The 21,369-nt window shown below is 36.9% G+C and overlaps 2 protein-coding genes across 17 annotated transcripts in view; one reads left to right on the top strand and one right to left on the bottom strand.

Moving 5' to 3' along the window:
• ACSS3 (acyl-CoA synthetase short chain family member 3) overlaps positions 1-7,622 on the top strand; it is a 153,407-nt gene extending 145,785 nt beyond the window's left edge. For both annotated transcript variants that reach the window (XM_032346903.1, XM_032346904.1), the window contains exons 14-16: positions 4,156-4,255; positions 4,344-4,519; positions 5,518-7,622. In XM_032346903.1, the coding sequence (XP_032202794.1) occupies positions 4,156-4,255; positions 4,344-4,519; positions 5,518-5,586 (345 nt within the window). In that variant the 3' untranslated portion in view covers positions 5,587-7,622. The remainder of the gene's footprint in view (positions 1-4,155; positions 4,256-4,343; positions 4,520-5,517) is intronic.
• Positions 7,623-8,571: 949 nt separating this feature from the next.
• Positions 8,572-21,369, bottom strand: part of PPFIA2 (PTPRF interacting protein alpha 2) — a 482,999-nt gene continuing 470,201 nt past the window's right edge. For 13 of the 15 annotated variants that reach the window (XM_032346888.1, XM_032346893.1, XM_032346890.1 and 10 more), the window contains 5 exons: positions 17,737-17,912; positions 16,739-16,807; positions 13,065-13,224; positions 11,756-11,847; positions 8,572-9,736 (listed from right to left, as the gene is read on the bottom strand). In XM_032346888.1, the coding sequence (XP_032202779.1) occupies positions 11,789-11,847; positions 13,065-13,224; positions 16,739-16,807; positions 17,737-17,912 (464 nt within the window). In that variant the 3' untranslated portion in view covers positions 8,572-9,736; positions 11,756-11,788. The remainder of the gene's footprint in view (positions 9,737-11,755; positions 11,848-13,064; positions 13,225-16,738; positions 16,808-17,736; positions 17,913-21,369) is intronic. The other 2 variants (XM_032346892.1, XM_032346897.1) reach the window with 1 other exon arrangement.

Here is a 21,369-nt window from a genome sequence, read left to right as displayed (position 1 = left end):
TTTGACATACAGTTTCTCCTGAACACGTGTCGCTTTCACACCAACCTATAAACAAAAAGTCATAAATTGGAACCATTGCACACTTTTGGTGAGTCAGTTACCTCCCAAGTTGTATTATTTTTTCAGTTCTTAACTGCCAGCGAGTCATGGATGCTCTGTGGATTGTACGTGGAGGAAACATATGAAAGTGGCTTTTGATATTTTTTACCCACATAGGACATTTGTTTGGCCTCTGTCCCTTCACTGTTGCCAAGACATACTTTGATGCCTTCCTTTTTAACGATTCAGTTGTTGAAATCACAATTTGGCATGTAAATATTATTTGTAGAGCCAACATAGAAAGCTGTCTCTCTCCCTTTATGGCATCTGTTTAACACTGATAGATTAATACAGTATTTTATCCACTCTAGTAAATGAACGTCATTTACAGATGACATAAATTTCCGGTAAATGATTATGTAGGTCACAGATTTTCAAGTTTGTTTACAAACTAGGCAAAAATGTGAAACTTTGATATTGTGGAAAACTGTGTTATATATTACTTCTGATGTTAAAATACTCTGCCCATATGGAAAAGCTGTCAGCATTTTCCCATCCACTTCTAAACATACGAACACTGAGGATGGAAACATGGCGAAATTAAAGCAACAAGGTGGAAGAAGGGCAAACTGGAGGATTTGGTGTTTGATTTAGTTAAAATTATAGTTATACTGGTTAGGTGACAAAATGCCTGGATGGGCAATTTTTTTAAACAGTAATTTGAACAGATACCCTGGCATTTTAAAAACTAAAGTAGAGAGGCTTATGGCATCAGTGAAAACTTTAATATATAAATGTAAATATATATATTTAATATATATATTAATATATAATATATAAATATATATAATGTATAAATAAATACACACACATATATGTATATAATTTTTTTTTTAAACAAACCCTGGCTAGGCAGGTAAAAGTTTTTCTCTACTCATTCAAGGAATCCTAAATTGGAATGACAGCATTTGGCTTACCAAGTCTGTATCTTATCTGCTATAGACAAAATATTCTTTTCCAAGGACTGTGACTGACAATACTACCTACCAGTACAAATCTTTGGCAATAAAATTTGTCTCTAAGCATATGGACCTAAACCATAAGTAAAATCTTAACAAATCAGGAAGCTGTTGAAAGTACTTAGTTCAGATTGAAGCACCAGGAGAAGATGGTGTCGTATGGTCTGTACAGTCGGTGTTTTGCAGAAGCTTTTTCATGAAGCCCAACTAATGGAAGATGAGGTGCACGTCTCTGTCTCAGCAATGAAGTTAATAAAATGTATAGCACAAAAATAATTCATTGAACACATACTATCCTCAGCAGTATCAGAGTCAAAAACTATGTGGATGGCAACTCCTACAACTGGGTCCTTCAGTGTGGATGGTAACAAGAGGATGTAGGAGATGCTGATTTCTTCGTGCATTAGGGGCTGTGTGAGGTAGTGCACTGAGTTTGTACCAAACAGGCTAGGAGTTCACGGAGTCTTCCAGGAGCTCAGAGAAGAGACGGCTCATTTTCAACTTGGCATAAATGAAAGAAGAATTCGTGGAAACTTGGGAACTTGAAAGGGGCATGTCCTAGATTCTGCTCGTTTTTCTCCTCTCTGGCTGTGCCTTTTTAGTCTAGTTTGGCTGGTCCTTTTTCTTGTAGCCATTAGATGTTGGCGTTCCTAATAGCTTACATTCTTCTCACTGCTTTCTCCCTAACTAATCTAATCTACGTCTACAGCTTTTACTACCATCTGTGCATTTAATGACATTCAAATGTGCATCTCCAGACTAAGACTCCCATCAGATTCAACCGCCTCGACTTGTGTATCTCAAAGGTGCTTCCGTGGAACATCTCCAAGACTTAATACATGATCATTCCTTCCAAGCCCCAAACTTCACTAGTATTTCCTGGCTTAGAAAATGGCACCCGTATCATCCAGTCAGCTGTTCAAGCCCAAAACCACAGAACCATCCTTAGCTTCTGTACCTTCTTCTTCGCACCATATCCAATTTGTCATAAAATTGTGTTCATTTTACCTCTAAAGAAACTCTAGAATCTTCATACCCCCTGTCATAGGCTTGGTCTACTAGTGTAGCCTCATGGGCGATTTCAACAAACTGTAATACTAACCCTTAACAGTCCTCTATTCTCTACAATAAACGCAAAGTAAGTTTGTTTTTCAGAATACACTCTGAAGTAAAAAGCCGAACAGAAAAGACTATATATACGTACTATAGATGATTCCAGCATTCTGAAAAAGGACTTTTTCAGAAAAAGGACTGATCTGAGAAGATCAGTGTTTGCCAAAGGCTAGCAGGAACTAAGAGCAAATAAGCAGAGCACAAGAGATTTTTTTAGGCGAGTGAATCTATTCTGTAAAATGCAGTAAAATGGTGGACACACGTCATAAAGCCCATAGAATGTGTAACACCAAGTGTAAACTCTAATGTGAACTCTAGATTAAGATGAGAATGACGTGTTGATGTTGGTTCATCGTTTCTAACAGCTATATTACTCTGGTGAGGGATTTTGAGAGCAGGGGAGGCTGTGCATATATGGGAGCAGGACATACACGACAAATCTCTAGGCTTTCCACTTTGTTTCACTGTGAATCTAGAACTACTCTGAAAAAAAAAAAAGAAGTCTGTTCAAACAAACAAACCAAAAGCCTGTATCTCCTCCTCAACTCCAGAAAGTGCTTTATTGCCTTTCCAATGTTACTAAAATTGGAAGTCCTTAGCACAGCCCCTTTCTACCTCTGCACCTTCCTCTCCTCCTGCTCCTTTCTCAGTCCTGCTTTCTGCTTTCCTTCCACATTCATCTCTTTCAGGTTGGAATGGTTTGTGCCAAGTCCTTCCTCAGGGCTTGGCCCCGCCTCTCCGCCCTGCCTCCTCAGCGTCTACCCCTCCTGCAGACCTGAGCTCATTCTCATTTCCTGAAGGCTTCGCGGAGACCCGTGTTTATCCTCCCGCTTTTGCCATATATTTCCCAAGGTTTTTTGGCTGCTTTTGCTAGGGCTTTCATATAAAAACCAGGCTAGTTCTCCGGAGCCTCTATCACTTCTATATTTAGACATTCCTAATAATGAGTACTCATGCTTGCTTTTTAACATCGCCCTCCTTCATTAGACTGTAAGCGTCCTGAGATCGTGCTCCACCTGTTTTTGCTCACCGCTGAGCCTGGTGCAGCGGTTGGAACAGAAAAGGATTTAGAAGCTATTTGCTGAAAGATCAAGAAGTGCCAAAGGAGCTGTGGGTATATCGCCCACTGTTTTCTCTAACCGTTAGAGATTTGCAGTCACTAAAGACCTATCACTCTTCCGGAAGAAGACATTTTGAACAATCCTTTTTAGGAGCACCCTCACGGCAGAAACGTGTTTGTAACCCTAAGCTTCTGTGTCTCATGTGGTCGCTCTGCGGGTTCTTATGATTCCAGAGGGAGAGCCGCTTTGTTGCTTAGGATATTTAGAGCTCGGGGTAAGCGGTTTGAAAGTGATCGGTGTGATCGATTGGTGTGATCATCTGAGGTCAGGACTTCGAAGCCATGCCCAGCCTTTTCTTTCAAGTCGGGAAATCCTCTCTTGGGGATGGTCCCTCAACAAAAGAAATGCTCTGTTCATTGTTCAGTACCAGATATAAATAAAATCACTGCTTAATCATGGGGCTGCCTTGGATTTCCCTGGGGAGTGCTCTTATGGTAGCCAGCACCAAAGCCACATCACCGTGAGGTCACCCGTTTCCGGGTGCCCATTGCAATTTGTCCCCATGTGGCATCTGCTGCTTATTTGCCCCAACTTCATTAATGAGCAGGTGAGATGAAGAAACAAGTCCTCACTTTCCAGGTAAACAAAGTAAGTTGTCTTAATTACGGTTATCCTTTATAAGTGACTACCACAGGGGTCCTAACAATTCAGTCTCCCCAGTTATAATGATAGGAATCGTGAATCAGTAGTAATTTCCACACGGGCAGCTACAGGTTTTGCGTTCTCGGACATGTACTTTTTTTCTCAGCTGAAATACATACATACATACATACATACATACATACATACATACGTGTGTGTGTATTTGTATTCTTATATACGTGCACCTATATTTTCTAAACGCATGCTTTTCCCTCTCACAGTCGGTCCTTTCCCATGGCACCGTGGCCGACTGCGCTGTTGTTGGCAAGGAAGATCCTTTGAAAGGCCACGTCCCCTTAGCACTCTGCGTGTTGAGAAAAGGTGAGAAATCTTTGTCTTCCCTGAGTGTCTGGACCTGAATGATGAGCGAAGGTTAACTCAGTGCTTATCATCTGAACTTTTTCCCTAGACATAAATACAACAGAGGAACAAGTTTTGGAAGAAATTATAAACCATGTTCGACAGAGCATTGGCCCTGTGGCTGCTTTTCGAAATGCAGTGTTTGTCAAACAGTTACCCAAAACGAGGTCTGGCAAAATTCCCCGGTCAGCTCTGTCTGCCCTTGTCAATGGCAAGCCATATAAGGTAAATTATCAAAAATATTTAATGTCAGGTTCTGAAACGTTTCTCCCCACTTCTTTGGCATTAGCTTTTTTTATTTTATTTTATTTATTTGTTTGACAGACAGATTACAGGTAGGCACAGAGGCAGGCAGAGAGAGGAGGAAGCAGCAGGCTCTCTGCTGAGCAGGGAGCCCGATGCGGGGCTCGATTCCAGGACCCTGGGACCATGACCTGAGCTGAAGTTAGAGGCTTTAACCCACTGAGCCACCCAGGTGCCCCAGCATTAGCATTTTTTTAATGTAAAGGGGGAAACTGCATAGCCACTCTCTGGGAATGAGGGATGTGGAAACACAGATTAATTAATAGCATATGCTTTGAGATTATAGGTACCTGTGTGTGGAAATATTTTTACTATTATTAGTAAATATGTTAAATTCAAACAATTGTGGGAATGCAGTCTTACTGAATTAAAGACACAACGTCCTTTATTGTAGTCATTAATGTCTATTACTAAATGAGAAAGCAAGCAATTGAGGCTGGCTATGCATGCTTCAACAGTTCTAATTGATGCATATGCTAATTATTTCTCCTGTTGTGAGTGAAAATTGTTTTGGCAAACATTTGGCTAATTCAAGTATATATATACTTTTTAAGTTTTGTGCACTTTATATGTGCATAAATATACATGTCTTTAATCCTCAAGATCTAACAGAAGGTGATGCAGCAGTGAATAGTAGATGTAAATTAAAAAAAAATTCTAGGGAGGCACATAGAAAGGCTCATTAGAGGACTAGAGAAATTACCACATAGGACCTCTGGTTTTGTTAACTGAACAGTTTATTACTCTGGAAGACTATACATATATTTTAAAATATTAAATTTGGAGTCCACTTTTTTGAACATTTCTATATGCCTTCATAAGAAAATGGAGAGTGCAGTATTGCAGGTAATTGTTTAATTACAGGGAGAGGGAAAGGAGTTCAAGGAAGAACATTCATCTGACTCGTATTTTCTTTCCAGATAACACCTACAATTGAAGACCCCAGCATTTTTGGGCACATAGAAGAAGTGCTGAAGCAGTCATCATGACGTTGTTTCCTATTTTGAGTCAATTCGAATCAATTTTCTAATTGGAGTCAAATTTTTGGAATTATTTCCCATAAATTATTTAAATAGAAATTACTTGCAAACTGAAATATGAATTGTGAAGCTTGGTCTAAAAAAACAGTGCTTGAAGCCTAGTGAAAGACCTGTGCCTTCTATTTCATTAGACCCAAAGAGCATCATTTTCAGTTGTCTATAACATGGCTCCTTAGAGATTGTCTAGCACTTTAAGAAAAATCTATCTAATGATTGATTTTTTAAAACTGAACCCCCCCAAATATTTTAGTTGAAAGAGACACATTAATATAGAGTTACTTCTGAAATGAGGACTCTGTAGCTTTGACCTGAAACCTAAAAGTCAAGTTGAAGTCAGAAAATTATAATTTTTCTTGTAGCAATTCTGAATATTTTCTAATATTCTTGAGATGTCCTCAGCATGGTTATTTTAAATGAAATCGATAGATAACACGGAAAGTCTTAGGTAATCATCTAGACAGATGGACTTCTAGATAGGAGGCTCTGGCTTGTCGTACATATCCTAAGGGAAGGTTGGCTACCGGAGCACGGCTCTGCCTTCTGGTCATTTTTACTTGGTCAAGGGAAATCATGTGTCTGGTGGAACCAAGAGGTTATTTTATCCAATCTCTTTGTCATGGAGATGGGAGCTGTTTGGAGATCCTCCTCCTGTCTCAGGCTCTTAGTTGACTGTACACTTAAGGGTTCCAACTTCCTATAAAAACAAGCAAATGACACAGAAATGGGGTATACTGATAAGGAAAGTTCTTAAGGAAGAAAGATAAAAGTTTTTACATTATGCTAAAGACCAGGAGTTTTTAAGAAACCGCAAATCCAGATTTTTATGTGAAATCTCTAATTTTTAAATAACTCACTGAGAAATATATTGTGACATCCAAACACATTTTTTGATTTAAACTCAAGTAATTGAAAATGAGTCTTTGTTACTAAGCTTATGGTAATGTGCCAGTTAGCCAGAGTAGCTTGACATAGCTAGTTAAATGTGTGATTTACTTAGGATTACTTAGGATTCTACATGGTATTGGTTATCAAAGGTACATTTAAAGTAAAAAAATATACCGTGCCCACTGAGTCTTTGATGGTGCTCCAAGTATTTCCCAATCTTGCAGTCCGTCAGGAACATTATTTTTACGAGCAGCTGTCCTAACGTAATGGTTTGGGCACATGAAACATATGTGAGAGATAATATGTAAGAGCTTATTTACTTGTTTGTTTCATAAAAAATACTTATAACCACTATAAGACATTCTGAAAAATAGCTTTTTTTGGACCATAGGCTGTATAAATAAATGGCTTCTCAAAGGAAATGTCCTATTTACTTAAATCGGCTACTTAATTGTTAAACCTGAAAAAATATAGTCAGCTCATTGTTCTCCTGAGTTACACCAACTAGACAGACGTTCAACTCATAATTTGAAGCTGTCGGGTTTCTTAAAGTGTCTCTTCTATTGGGTACATTTTACTCATAATCGCAACTTAATCTTGATGAATAATACATTTTTAATGTTTAAAACATATTACCTTTTTTTTATATAAGATTCAGTTAATTTGGAAAACTCTTTAGCTGAATGCATATCGTCATTCATTTGCAAGGTATGAACAAAGGCATGTGTGAAGGGTACATCTGTCTTACAATCAGTTCTGAAGGGACATGTTAGCAATCAGGCTTGAGTTATTTTCCAGTTGAGTGGGACTGGAAAACAGTGCATGAGCCTGGAGAGAAAGTACTGTTGCTTTCACATGACCAAAGTGATACCCTTGATCATGTGACCAAGAAAGATACACTTGAGTTGTGGATTGCCTAAAATTTGGAAGGAAAAAAAAAAGGAATTTTCTATTTAATACTTACCATAAAGCACTTTCACTAGATTGTACCTAAAATATTTTGGACTAAATGTATCTTCAAAAAACACAATATAATGCTACCAAAAATACAGTCATATTTAAATGTGCTGAAATAAAGTCCGTGTGGCCTTCTTTTGATATCTTCATGGAAGTTTTTACTGTAAGACATTGGAAAGATTTAAAGTTGTTCTTTTAAAATCTATGGAAAAGTTTTTCCGATTGAGTTATTTTGTTCAAGACAATACATTAAATATATAAAAATTAGACCTGCTTTACATTTCAGGAGCACTTTTATTTATATAAAATTGTATTGGGGAAGGCTCTCATCGTTACAAATGTGAAAATTCATAAAGTTGACAGATGGTCAGAAGGAAAAATACTGAGATTCTGAGCTTAATCCATAAATGGAGTTTAGAATCTGGCAGAAATTATATTCTATGTTGAAGAGTATTTTATACCTTTTTTGAGGGAATAGGTAGATCTTTTTCTTTCTCTACATTAGAGTCTATTATAAACAATTTGACTATTTCTTACCAGATGATCGCTAAAGGGGAGAAACTGATTTATGTGATTAAGTCATGTATTAAGAGTAGATACAAATCGTTTGTTATTATAACATCATATTTTTTATATTACATTTCATTTCCTTAAGTCAAGATGCCCGTCATCAGATGAGCTTAGAAAGCTCTTTCCCATTGTTCCTGCTCAGGCAACATTTTTAGGAAAATTTACAATCACCTTCATAAGCAAGTTTAGTGCTCCCCCTTGTGGCGACTTACTGTTGAAGATAAATAATAGATTGAGTCAACTAAAAGGACAATTTGCGTTGTGGTTTAAGTAAATTGGTAAACACTATGTGACTAGAAAACAAAGATTAAACAGAGAACTGGAAGTATTTTTTTTTATTGACAATGGAGAGGGTTTCTGTTACCATTACCTTTTGACTGAATCTGTTAAACAAAAATAGACATCAAAACAAATGTAATGTACGTGCAAACATAGCAAATTAAATACAAAAAGGAAATTACTAATGACAGGTCTTGCGCTTCATAAGATCAAGCAGCAGAAAATCAGCAGTTAGATAAATGGTATTATTAAATAGGTTTTACTTTGAAATCTCCCATATAAACAAAGAATAAACAACAGTAACACCACCAAATAAAGCCACAGGGAAGAGTTACTCTTCTATACTTTTATACACTATATATGTTAATCATTCTGTCTTTCATTTATTTCCTCTGATAAGACTGACTTCAGGGAAGTCGCAACAAGGCCATCTTGGCTAGAAGCTTATAACATTAGACATGAGTCTGGCTAATGCCCTGTTACATTGACAAAAGGGAAAGGTTTCTGGGTTTTTTTTATTTTTTATTTTTTTCAATGGAAATGAGCCTCAGACTCTGCAGTGGTTGACATTCACTGAGCAGTGCTGGCTGGCGGTTCAAGATATCTGATGAGCATGTGGTTCTTAGTAAAGAAGTTCTTTTCTTTTTTTTTTTTTTTTCTTGGTCCACAGGTAACAAGAGAAGATAATGTTTATTCCTTATAAATTTTTTTAAATAATTGCTTTTGACTCTTGTAAACAGTTTAGCTCTGTTTTGTATTGAAAAGGAGATCGAGCCATCACAGTGCTATTTCTAAAGATATAGGACATCCCTGATTGCCTTTAAAGGACTATTTTTGGCTCCAGTTCCAGGTTAAATCATTCCTTTTTACATGATCAGAGGCAGGTTTTCAGCTTTAAGTATTGACAGACTTGAAGGAGAAACATATCGATTTGACTGTTACAATTCAAAAACTGTAAAAATGGTGGAATGGTAAAATACAAACAGTACTTGGAATTGTCAAATGTTTGCACTCGAGACTCCATGAACCATATATTTTATTTTTTTAAAAATCATATTTATATCCATTTACATAAGACTTACACATTTAAAAAGAAATACATACACAGTAATACATAAATGCCTAGTATATTACAATAAAACATGAAAAAAACAGTGGCTCCATTTCATAAAAGCTGTTGTACAGAATTTATGATGTGGATGATGCTTATTATTCAAATGACTTAAGCATTTTCTTACAATTGTAGTAAACGAATCAAGCTTAATATCTGACTCCCCCCAGATCACATTTTTAGCTGAATAAGCCATTACTTGTGGTCGTTTCCTTAGAATTCAGTCTTCACAAAGGTCTTCACTGTTCGTCTTCTGAGATGGTAGTGCACTTTAGGTAGAGTAGACGGAAAAGACATCTAAAATATTTAATGCACAGCGTTAGTCTACCCGCAGCTCCCAGCCTGGACAGTTCCCCCTCTGCCACCGTTGGTGATCTCCATGCAGCTTGCCTACGTCTGCCCTGGGAGTCCGTGAACGGAAAGTCAGCTAGGATCTGACCGAGAGCTGTAGGTAATTAACATTTGCTCTTCTCCGATTTTGTGCAGGCCAACTTAATAAATAACAAGATTTGCTCAAGTTTGTGGAAAGCATGGTGGTAAATAGAAACAAAGGTATTCACAGAAAATGTGAGCTGTCCTTTTGAAAAATTTAGAGCTTGCTCATCAGTAAATTTGGTTGAATTGACCTATTCCATGGAAGAGAGTCATATTCTGATTCATATCTTTTAGAGCTCTTCAAAAGACACCTTTGTTGAATTGTGACAAAACAAAATGGTAATAAATGACATATCTGATGTGGCATCACTGATTCTTTTCTGTCATACTATGCTTAGGAAAAGCTCACAGTTTCTCTTTCCAACACAAATGAAGCAACAAATGATATGTTCTGAATTATTTTAATAATAAAAGTGCTAATAGAAATTGGTTGCCTCAGATTAGGTTATTGTAAAAATAAATACCTTTATCCCATTTAATGGTAAAAACTGGGAAATATGAGCTAGAATGCCATGCACAAAATACAGACTGCAAATAGTTAAAGAGTAATTCTACCCATCAGTCAGGAACTAAGAAGCAAGCACTACTCCACATATTAAATAGTCATTTGTAAATTAGTGAAGTATTCAGTTCCTGGGGAAATTATCATGTTATGTGTAGAAGCTATTACAAACAGTATTTTGGAAAGCCTCTTATTTAGCCGAATCATTATATACTTTAGATCATGCCTAATTAGATGCCAAATTGTATACCGTAATTAAATTTTTAATGTTGGGTTTTACATTCTGAAATTAAATCTCTTATCAGAAAGCTTTTTGTTTTATCAGCAGCTTCAAATAGTGACCCAAATAAGGCAGCACACCAGCTCCCATATTAGGCCCCAAAGACCAACAATAAATTGGATGGAGCTTTTAGTTCAAGGCAATGAATAAACAGCACAAGATGAGCTGTTCCTCTGCCTATAACTGTTTCCTCTCCCCATTCCTGGGCACACATCGGGTTCCAAATATTGCTTTAAAAATTATTTTTCCAAAATATTAATTTATTATAAAAGGTAAATATTTTGGTAAAACTCAGTTTTAGGTTAAAAAAATTTCATGAGCACTTGACGTGTATAAGCCAGGAAACCGCAGTCTAACTACTGACTGTTTTTCAGTCAAACTCCATTTTTATATGGACTTGGAAGTGGATTTTTCATCAGCTAAGTATTTCTCTTAAAACAAATGTCTGCTGCTAGCTTACGACTATATCATCAAAGTTTTAGTCCTACTCGCATTCTTATAATTTCACTTTGTTCCTATACCATAAGCCCCAGCTCCTTACAACCCATTTATTTGTTTTCAACAAATACAAATAAAAGCGATGGAAAATAACATGCTAGAAGTTCAAAAATTGTCAGCCTATTGTCTTTAATAATAAACCACCTCTAGGACACTCTCCTGTCTCTGCTATTTGACTCTGTGTACCTACTAAAATCACTCTCTGCTTACTTCAGCTTCCCCTGCATAAAATACTCACTTAAAAGTGTGTCATTCTCAAAGTGTCAAACTGTCCTCCGTAAAACCCTATGTGCGTCCATATAAAATGCTACTCAAAAGTAGGTGCTGGTGGCCGGGGCTGTGACCTGCCGATGTGTCGTAAGATAGTGGCAGGCCTCCAACAGCGGGACCTTACATCGGTCAGAGCACGCAGATGGTGATTGGAAGGACTCGATTCAGAGCTACGGTACTAAGACTCGTCTCCTACCGTCTAGCAATCCGAAAGGGTGATCTCCCTTCTGGACTGCAAGGCCATCCCAAAGCGTGTCGTGTATATTTCCTGCTCTATGTAGGTGCCGCTTTGGGGTGGTTTGTTTTTGGTCAGCCAAGGGAAGCTACTCACAGCAAGTCAGTGCTGCCTCCTTTGAGTGGCTTGTCAACATGAGTATGTGCGAACAGTGGAGTTGTCTAACCTCTGCAGTCTTGATGAAGCAACTGCGAACGGAGAAAAGGGCTTTAGAGGAACTTGGATGATGGAGTCCAGAATCTCAGATGAGAAGGGTGACCCCTGCGTAAAGGGATCCTTAACATATTAGTAGACCTTCTTTCTCTCAGACATGAGCCACTCCTATCCCTTCCCGCTAGACCAAGTTACTAATGAAAAGTTACTCCAGTGTGATTCAGCTGGGCTTTCGAGTTGTGTATTCCTCGTTAGAAGCCTGCAAGGGAAGCAGCTCCCCACCGCGCTTGTTTTTGAAGCGAAGATTGCTTCTAGAGAATTCCAGATAGTGGATTTTTCTCCCCTCTCCAAGTATTGAAGAGCTTTTTCACTAATTTGAATCACATTAGATTCCTCATGAATTTTGTTAACATGTTAGATGTTAACAAGTGAGATGTGTAGATCAGAGATCATGGTTTATACTGAAACTAATTTTAAGGGCCATGAGAGTGCTAACCTTGAAAAGAAATAACGACTCTGGGCAATTGTCTTAATAAAGAGAGAGGGAAACTATTTTTTTTAATGCCTACCAAATAGAAATAACTTTGTGACTACTATTTCAAAGTGGTCTCTCCTTCAGAATGGCTGTTTTCCTTTGTGAAGTATGTCACACAAGTCTAATGTCCACAGAAGGAAATAATACTAATTGGGAAATTACTGTTGGCTTTGTGTTTGTTTAATTCTCTTCTCATAGTTGTGCTTGTTTATTTAAGGCCTTCTGCCTTGGTCAGAGGTGAAAATATCTGATGAGTCTGGGTTTCTAAGACAAAATATAAAACTCATAATATTCAAACATGTAGGGCTACCACAGAGTTAATTTCCATTCACTAAGGACCACTAGTCCAAATCCAACCTCTAACTAAACAAATTCTTTACTTTGAGAATAGAAGAGTAAAGAAACACAAATCATGCAGATGAGTATTGTTCTTCCTAGATGTGGACATTAGCCAAAATTGTCCTTTTTAGGATTTTCTAAATTCTTTTTAAAAATGTAAACGAGGTGCCATGGGTTCATGCATCAGCCGATTCCAAGAGTCTGGTTTTTGATGAAAGCAAAGTAAACTTCAAGCAGAGCAAACCAACTTAAGAAAAGAATTCCAGAAAGCTATGCAAGGTCAGAGAATGATACTAGCTTTTGCTAAACAGGTTTTTTTTTTTTTTTTTTTGTTCTGTTTTGCTTTACTTTATAAGCAGAAATGCAAAACTACTGTACCATCCGTTGTCATTTTCCTCGATTGCCCAGATGTTGTGGTTAACCTGAATCCAGCCGGTAATGTTTCTGAGGAGCCAGGCATCATGCTGATTCCGTGTACTTCACGAGGGGGAAACTGTCTTCTCCATGTTGACCCACGCCTGAAATTCTTGTCATCACTCTGCCAATAACAGAATTATAATCTGATGTGATAACAAGTAAACTAGTCCAGCTACTTAAAACTGTGTGCTTAGAAACAGGTAATATTGAGAATTTATATTCAGTCTGTAAAGCATACATCTGAAATACTGTGCTTTATTTTGAGAGTTCTATTAATTCCAAAATGATAGCATAGGAGATTTGCAACAGAAATGCTTTTATAAAAATGTTCCTGTGACTTCAAATCTTAAGGTTTGCTATCTCTAAAAGTAAACAGTTTTGAACATCTAAAGTAAAGCCACAAATGTTTCCCTGAAAAGAATATGACCTCTTTTTGCTATACTTTAGGGCAACTCATGTTACTGTATGAGGTGACATATTTAGCTTAACAGGTGTTGGGCAAACTGCATTTCACTCACAAACCTGAAGAACTGCTTCATGAATTTTACTTTCATGTTAACAAGAGAAAGGAAAAAGCTATGTTTGATACAGCCTGGAACACATGAGATACTACTGCCCATAGTCTGCGTAGGAAACTCTAAATTTGTCATATGTCAGATTTCAGCTGATACTAATTAACTTGTAGTTTACTGAAAAACCTGTGCAGCCTGGAAACCATCCTTTTAATGAATCCACACGCTCCTTAGATGCTACTGAAAGCAGAATATAATTCTGGTTGCTGTTTTACAAGTGTAATGCTGGTACATCATTATGATATACTCTCTTCCCTCTCTGTGCATACACAAAGTACCTGCTCAGATACAATGAACCTTCTCTGAGTTTGTAAGGAGTGATATGTAACCTAGTGTCTAACTAGTATTATTAAGCACACATTTTTCTTATTGTCAAATTCTAAGAAACCTATTAATTGTTCTACATAAATCTTAGCTTCTTATATCATTAAGTTTCTTATCTAAGCAATGGCTATCTATTCACCGAAGTTCCAGCTCAGTATGTGGGGTTGACCCTACTAGCTCAGGTGACTTCATTTTGGCATATAGAATAAAATAGGTCAACATTCATCTCAAATTATCGTGTTATAATTAAGACTATAAGGTATTCTTCATCATAGACTGCTAAGATAATTGACATTCAGAGTCATTTTGGAAAAGAAGATCATTAATAAAATTATAGGTAAATCTGTATATCTCTATAGATAACGCCAACTACTCCTTTTCTCAGCTGCCAGGTTCTGCATGGTCCTAGGCCTCAAATGTTAATAAATCAAGAAAAGGAGCAGAATTTCACAGTTGTGGCCTCTCTGATTTCTTGAATTTTGAGAGTTCTTGCATAAAGATAAATATTCTTCAGTTCTATGAATCACACATTACATTGTAGGGATCTACAGCTCCTATAATATATGGGTTAAGGAGTGAAAAATAAGCAATTAAGGATTTAAATAATGATTCCTTTTGCTTTTTTTTGGGCAGGTAACCTAAAGCTTTTTTTTTTTTTAATTAACATATAATGTATTATTTGTTTCAGGGGTACAGGTCTATTGTGTGACTCTTTATTTAATATAGTGTTACTGCAGAAAGCTAACAGGACCTACAAGTGACAACATCAGAGGACAAAGTTTTCATGAGGTGAGGCTGAAAGATAACCATTTAACTGAAGTCAAAGTCTGTAGAAGCACATGAGCACTTCTCAAATTTTTTTTAGTGGAATCTGAATGTAATTAGCCCCAGAAACAAGCACACTCTGGTTCTGGGTAAGTTGTTTAAGCTATTTTTTTGTTCACACCACCCCCTAAAATAAAAAATAAATAAATAATAGATAAAAACAAAAACAAAAAAACTAGGACAAAAGAGACTGCAGAGTTTGAGTGAAAAAATCATGTGCCATATTTTTAACAATAAGAAAAAGATGCAGCGTATTTTAAAGGCAGATAGTCACATTCCATTTAGACCTTTCTGCTTTTTTCTTTCTTTCAGAAAGCAACACTGACTCATACAGGCTTGTATCTCTACTTGGCTCCTTTGGGTCAATCCACATTAAAAAATATAGCAATAGGGGCGCTTGGGTGGCTCAGTGGGTTAAAGCCTCTGCCTTCGGCTCAGGTCATGATCCCACGGTCCTGGGATCGAGCCCCACACTGGGCTCCCTGCTTAGAAGGGAGCCTGCTTCCCCTCTCTCTCTGCCTGCCTCTCCGCCTACCTGTGATCTCTGTGTGTCAAATAAATAAACAAAATCTTAAAAAAAAAAAGTAAAAATAAAATTATAGCAATAAACAGATCTTTAATAATTTTTATTAAAATTCCTTTTGAGGAAGTAGGATAATTGTGTTCAAAAGGATACAGGGTTTATGTAGACTATCTTTTTGATTCAACAATTAAGATTAAGGACAAAAGATTATCAAACAACTTATAAAATGAAAGTAAATTCAGTATTAACTCGGTTTTAAAAATATGAATCATTACCCTGATTGGACAGGAGTATGAATTTATAAGAAGTTAGCTGATGTCAAGACTGTAGAGCTAATCTGTCTATAACCTTCTCTGCAAATGGGTTTTATAAATCAAAGATCATTGCCCTGCCCATTTGAATGTGGAATAATTGCCTCATTTGAGGATTTCCTGGGTTCATTCACAAAATTACTTTAATGAGCTTTTTTCTATAGCCAAGAAACACCTGCATTTTGCAATTTGCGTTTTTTACTTCATACTCTGGTTTTCTTCTTACTTCTTCCAGAAAGGACCTGTAAAAAACTCAGAAGGGGGGCTTCTGGGTGGCTTAGTGGGTTAAGCCTCTGCCTTTGACTAGGGTCATGATCCCAGGGTCATAGGATCTAGCCCTGCATTAGGCTCTCTGCTCAGCAGGGAGCCTGCTTCCCCCTCTCTCTCTGCCTGCTTGTGATCTCTGTCCATCAAATAAATAAATACAATCTTTAAAAACAAACAAACAAACTCAGAGGACTGTTAAAGTCCTTGTGTCCCTTGTGTTCCTTTATCTCAGGAGGCTTACTTACATGTTTATTATTTTCCAAATAATTTAAACATGCATATATGATGCTTGGGCTTCTTACATTCCATATGGCTTTCAAATCCTATGACTGTTGAAATGTTTTCATATGCTTTTAAGGAAAACTCAATATCGCTATCTAAAATAATGAAAAGCTTCCCTTTTACTGAAAGCCACTTTTCTCCTCATTTTAATATCCTAAAACTTCCTGTGAAGATATACTGATATTTAAAAAATAAGCACATTCCTTATTAAAAAGCTGAATTTATCAGGATTAGTGTTATCATTGCTTTTTTTAATGTCACTCAACATAATTCTGTAGTAACAGCTCATAAAAGAGACTGTTTCTGAATAACTCCTTCATGTTCCTAACTGCTGATACAATATTTATGAATTCATAAAGGTTTTTCCGAAACCAAATAAGTCATAAAATTTAATATTTACGAACAATAGTGGGGAAAATTCTAGATTCTACCCAGGGAACAAGCATCTGATTAATTTTTGAGCACTATTCCTTGAAAGCCGTTTTATTTGTACTCTCTGAGATCCCTTGTGAATGATACAGAAGGACTTACTTCGTCCAGTCGCCGTTCGGTTCCCAGAGCCAAGAGGTTATTGTACTCTCTTTCGAGGATCTGCCTTGCCTGTTGACATGAAAGTACAGTTATCGTTGCAAAAGTCACATTATATTTTAAAAATGATGAAGATTGCATTCCTTTGAGAAAACATTACAAATTCTAACTTATTTATGGGGGCTTAAGTTTTTAGTCCTCCATGTCTACAAGCCATTGTAAGTTTTAGTTATAAATATAAGGTAGGGCAATTTTCTTTAGTCTGTGGACAATGGAGAGATGGCCACGCATACATGTCTGAGGTCAAGGGGCACTGACCTCATTTTATTTTACTCCAAAGTAAGTAAAGTAAGTTGCCTTACTTCAATCCAACTGAGTATTTTATATAAACTTTGCAATATATAAAAACAAAATAAAAAGTGAAGTTGACTGCCAAATTTTTGTCACATCTATGTCTGATATTTATCACGTCTATTCTCAAACCTGGCCAATGATCATTATTTGGGGGAACTTGAGATACCCAGGATTCCTATACCCTATCTCTGGATATCTGATTTCTTAGGCCTGTGATGAAGTTTGAAGGCTTTAAGTTTTTAATGAACTCTGACGATTTCAGATAATTATCCAGGCTAGGGAATCAATGGCATCCTCATTGCTAAGTGTCTGTCTAATTCAGACATGCAAATAGAAATGAACACCTCTCAGAAAGGCAGAGACTGAAAGCCATCTGCCAGGGATATTGTTTTGGGAAATCTGGCATTCAGCTGGAAGGTTGGACTACATAACCTCTAAATCCCTTTTCCCGCTTAATTTTATGATTTTGTTTTGGCTAGAAATCCAGTGGCTTGAAATTAAAGCCCCAGTGACACATTTCAAAGGTTGAGCTGAGCTAACTGTCATTAGAAATCATAAATACACAGCCGACTTTTATTTTGTCCCTAAAAGTTTAGTTTATCGTTATATAAATTAGGACAGTGCAGTGACAGCATAAAGGGGCTTGCCTGGGTGTTCTGTGTTGGAATCTGTAGTAATAATGCTAAGCTGCTATAGTCAAAGTTCTCATCCAGGGCTATAAGGGAGCCGTGCACACCGCTTTCAAGAATGTTATTTGCATATTCTCGAAGTCCAATTGCTTGTATCCAGCGAATAACTCGATCATTGCTCCACACCAACACATCTAGGAAAAGAGGTGCATCATTTTAGGCTGCATATTTAGGTATTTTTCACGATAAATAAACCTATCGGCTGTAATGAGTCACAGGTATCTGGCCAAGTCAGCATTTATGCCGATTGCTTGATCCACTCGCTGATGTACCTGACCCCCTTGTGTTGTATGTATTTACCTTCTTGTAACTCACCTAGGCTACTTGTAGCCTAGAAAAAAAAAAAAAAAAGTTGTCATTGGAAGAGTGTTTGTTATCACTGAAAAGCACTTCCATCACCCAGAACACCATGTCTCAAAGTGTTTCCTGTTTCCGTTCTGGAGCTCTAGGGGTCTGTCTGAAGTTCAGTGATTTTATCACCAGATGGGGACATTTCTCATTTGTGTCTTGATACATAGCTCTTCAGTGAAGATGACAAAATGAGAAGCTAGTATGGTTCTTCATCATTGTTTTTTAACTACTCATTAAATATTGAATGTGGACTAGAGATACTGTTTTTTTTTTTTTTCTTTTACCTGAAGCAGTAAGTCAAAGAACTGAGCAGTAAGATGGGACAAGGATTCCACAGTGTGCTACTTAACCCACGACTTTGTCAATTCATTATTTTTCAATCACATATTAATGCAAAAATCAAGCACTCGGTCAAGTCACAAGTGGGGGGCAGCGTATTTATATATTGTTTAAGTTTTTCAACACATTTGTCCTAAGGCGTTCACTTATCAAGTTAGGATTGTGCATACCATTAAAGCAACAGAGTGATACCTCTGCCCCACTGGGTCCCCTCATGTCAGGTTCTCAGTCTCTGTCCTCACATCAGCAGTAACCAGTATTCTATTTTTAGTACAGATTAGTTTTTTGAGGTTTGATTTTTTTAGCTTTTATAAATGAAATTGTACAATATGTACTTTTGTGTCTGTGTCTTTCACTCAATATGGATTCATCTGTGCTATGGAAAACAGAAGTCTCCTGCTTATTTTCATCATTACTTAGTATTCCATTGTACGATTATGCCACAATTGATCCATTCTATGGTTGATGGACACTTGGCTAAATTCCACTGTGGGTATTAAGGATAGTACTGTTTTGAATACCCACAGGTATACTAAATCAATTCTACTCTCACAATTTAAACCTCCAGTGGCAATGTATAAAAATCTGCATCTTTACCAATACTTTGTATTTTTCATATGTTTTGTTTTATTTGCTTGTTTGTACCCATTATGGTAAACCTGTTGTTGTTATAGATTGAGTTGTGTCCCCCCAATATTCGTATGTTAAAGTCCTAATCTCCACTACCTCAAAATGTGACCTTATTTAGAGATATGTTCTTTATTGAAGTAATCTAGTTAAAATAAGGTTATTAGGGTGGGCCCCTATCCAATATGATGATTTCCTTCCAAAAAGGGGAAAGTTGGAAGTAAGATATGCACACAAGGAAAACAACATGCCGATTAAGGCAGAGATCAGGGTGACGTGTTTAAAGTCAAGAAACATCAAGATTGACAGAAAACCACCAGAAAGTAGGGGAGAGGCATGGAACGGGGTCTTCCTCAGAGCCCTTAAAAGGACCAACCCTGATGACATCTTCATCCAGCCCCAGAACTATGAGACAATATATTTCTGTTGTTTTCCAGAAAAAGTATAAAGAATACTTTGGGAAATACAGTAGCTTTTTTTCTATTGAAACTTTAAGACAACCTCTACTTTTAAGAGTATTTTTAAGTTCACAGCAAAAGTGAGCGGGAAGTACGGTGTTTCCATATAGCCCCTGTCCCTGTAGACGCACAGCCCTCCTGACTATAAAATCCCCCACTGGCGTGCTCCATTGTTCCATTAGGCAAACCGGCATTGACACCAAGTCCACAGCTAATATTAGGGTTCATTCTTGGTGATGTACACTCTACAGGTCTGGACAAATGTATAGTGACATGTATTCATCATTATACTATCATACAGAATAGTTTCACTGCCCTAAACATCCCCTGTGCAACATTTATTTATCCTTCCCTCTCCACTCAACAGGCAACCACTGACCAATTGTTCTTGTGCCCATAGTTTAACCTCTTCCAGAATGCCATATAGTTGGAATCATGTGGTATGATTCTTACAGTATAATCATGTACTACTTTTCTTTCAGTTAGCAGTATGCGTCTACGGTCCCTCCCTGTCTTTTCATGGTCTGGTATTTCATTTCTTTTTAGCCATATTGAATCTTTATATATAGATTAATTTGCATATTAATTCACAAATTAATTTGAATCATATGGCCTATCATTAGATTACTTGGATTTTCTATATATCTTTTCCAATCCTTATTTTTTTTTTCATTTAGTGAGGAATATGTGAAGAAAGACTCATAATGCCCACCTCCCAGTCTTATTACCATTTTCCTGTTTCAGCCAAAGCAGAATGAATTTCTTTAGGGAGAATGTTTACTGTCTCCCTCACACTTATGGGTCTTTCTTTCTTCATGTCTTCAACAAGGCAAAAGACTTTAATGCTCTTTACTATATAGAGAAATTTTATAGTACACACACACAAACACACACACAAACACTGGTTCTCCATGGGTCATTCCTAAAGTATATATTTTCCTCTGAGTTTTCATTTCACCTTGTTCCACTAAGGTGTTAAATCTCAGAAAATGGGATATAAGTGGGTTAGTATTATACTGTGGTTAAATTAACAACTGCTGTTGATAACAACTGATTGATTCAAATGACTGGTTGCACTAAACTTGCACTTCAGACACTGGGCAGGTAGGTATGGCTGACAGCATCGGTCTCCAATTGCCTTCACTAAGTGCGGGATTTTTAAAAAGTAATGCTACAACCAATTCCTCAAAAAATAACAAAACTGCTCAGTTTTCTTTGCATGAAGTGGATCTGTAAGTAGGAAGAGCTTGTTCTTTTCTAGAGATGGGCTTATATTTTGACATTTGAATTTACCGTATTTCTGCAAATATAGACAAAACATTTGTATTTACCATATTTCTACAATATATCTTTATTAAAAATATCATTGCCACACCTGTAGCTTAGAGTCCTCAAATTTATAAAATTATGAATAGAAAATAATTCATTTACTTATAAGGTGAAGGCAAATAAAGCACTAATCTAAACCTTATTCCTTCTGAACAGCAATTTGCTGTTTACAAAAAAAATTACAGCAATTTGCTGTTTACAAAAAAATTACAAAAAAAATTGTAAATCAGATTCCTTTCTATAAATCTATTTTTAAGAAAAATTTATGCCCTGACTTTAAAGCTTTTTGTAAGGATCCTCTTGACCTCACCAATAAATGGCTAGACATCAGTGTTGACTGTTTCCTAGCAACAAATTAAATGTTAGTACATTCTTGATATTCACATGGTTCCCTCATTTCAGAAAGCTGTTTATTAAGGTCAAGGTTAATTAACACTTCAGATAATAACAGAGACCCCTCGTCAGCATCAAGACTTATTCCTGCAAA

The sequence above is a fragment of the Mustela erminea genome, chromosome 6 (assembly GCF_009829155.1).
Source record: "Mustela erminea isolate mMusErm1 chromosome 6, mMusErm1.Pri, whole genome shotgun sequence".
NCBI lineage: Eukaryota > Metazoa > Chordata > Mammalia > Carnivora > Mustelidae > Mustela > Mustela erminea.
The sequence above is the reverse complement of the archived record's forward strand: the minus strand, read 5'-3'. Positions and strand labels throughout refer to the sequence as shown.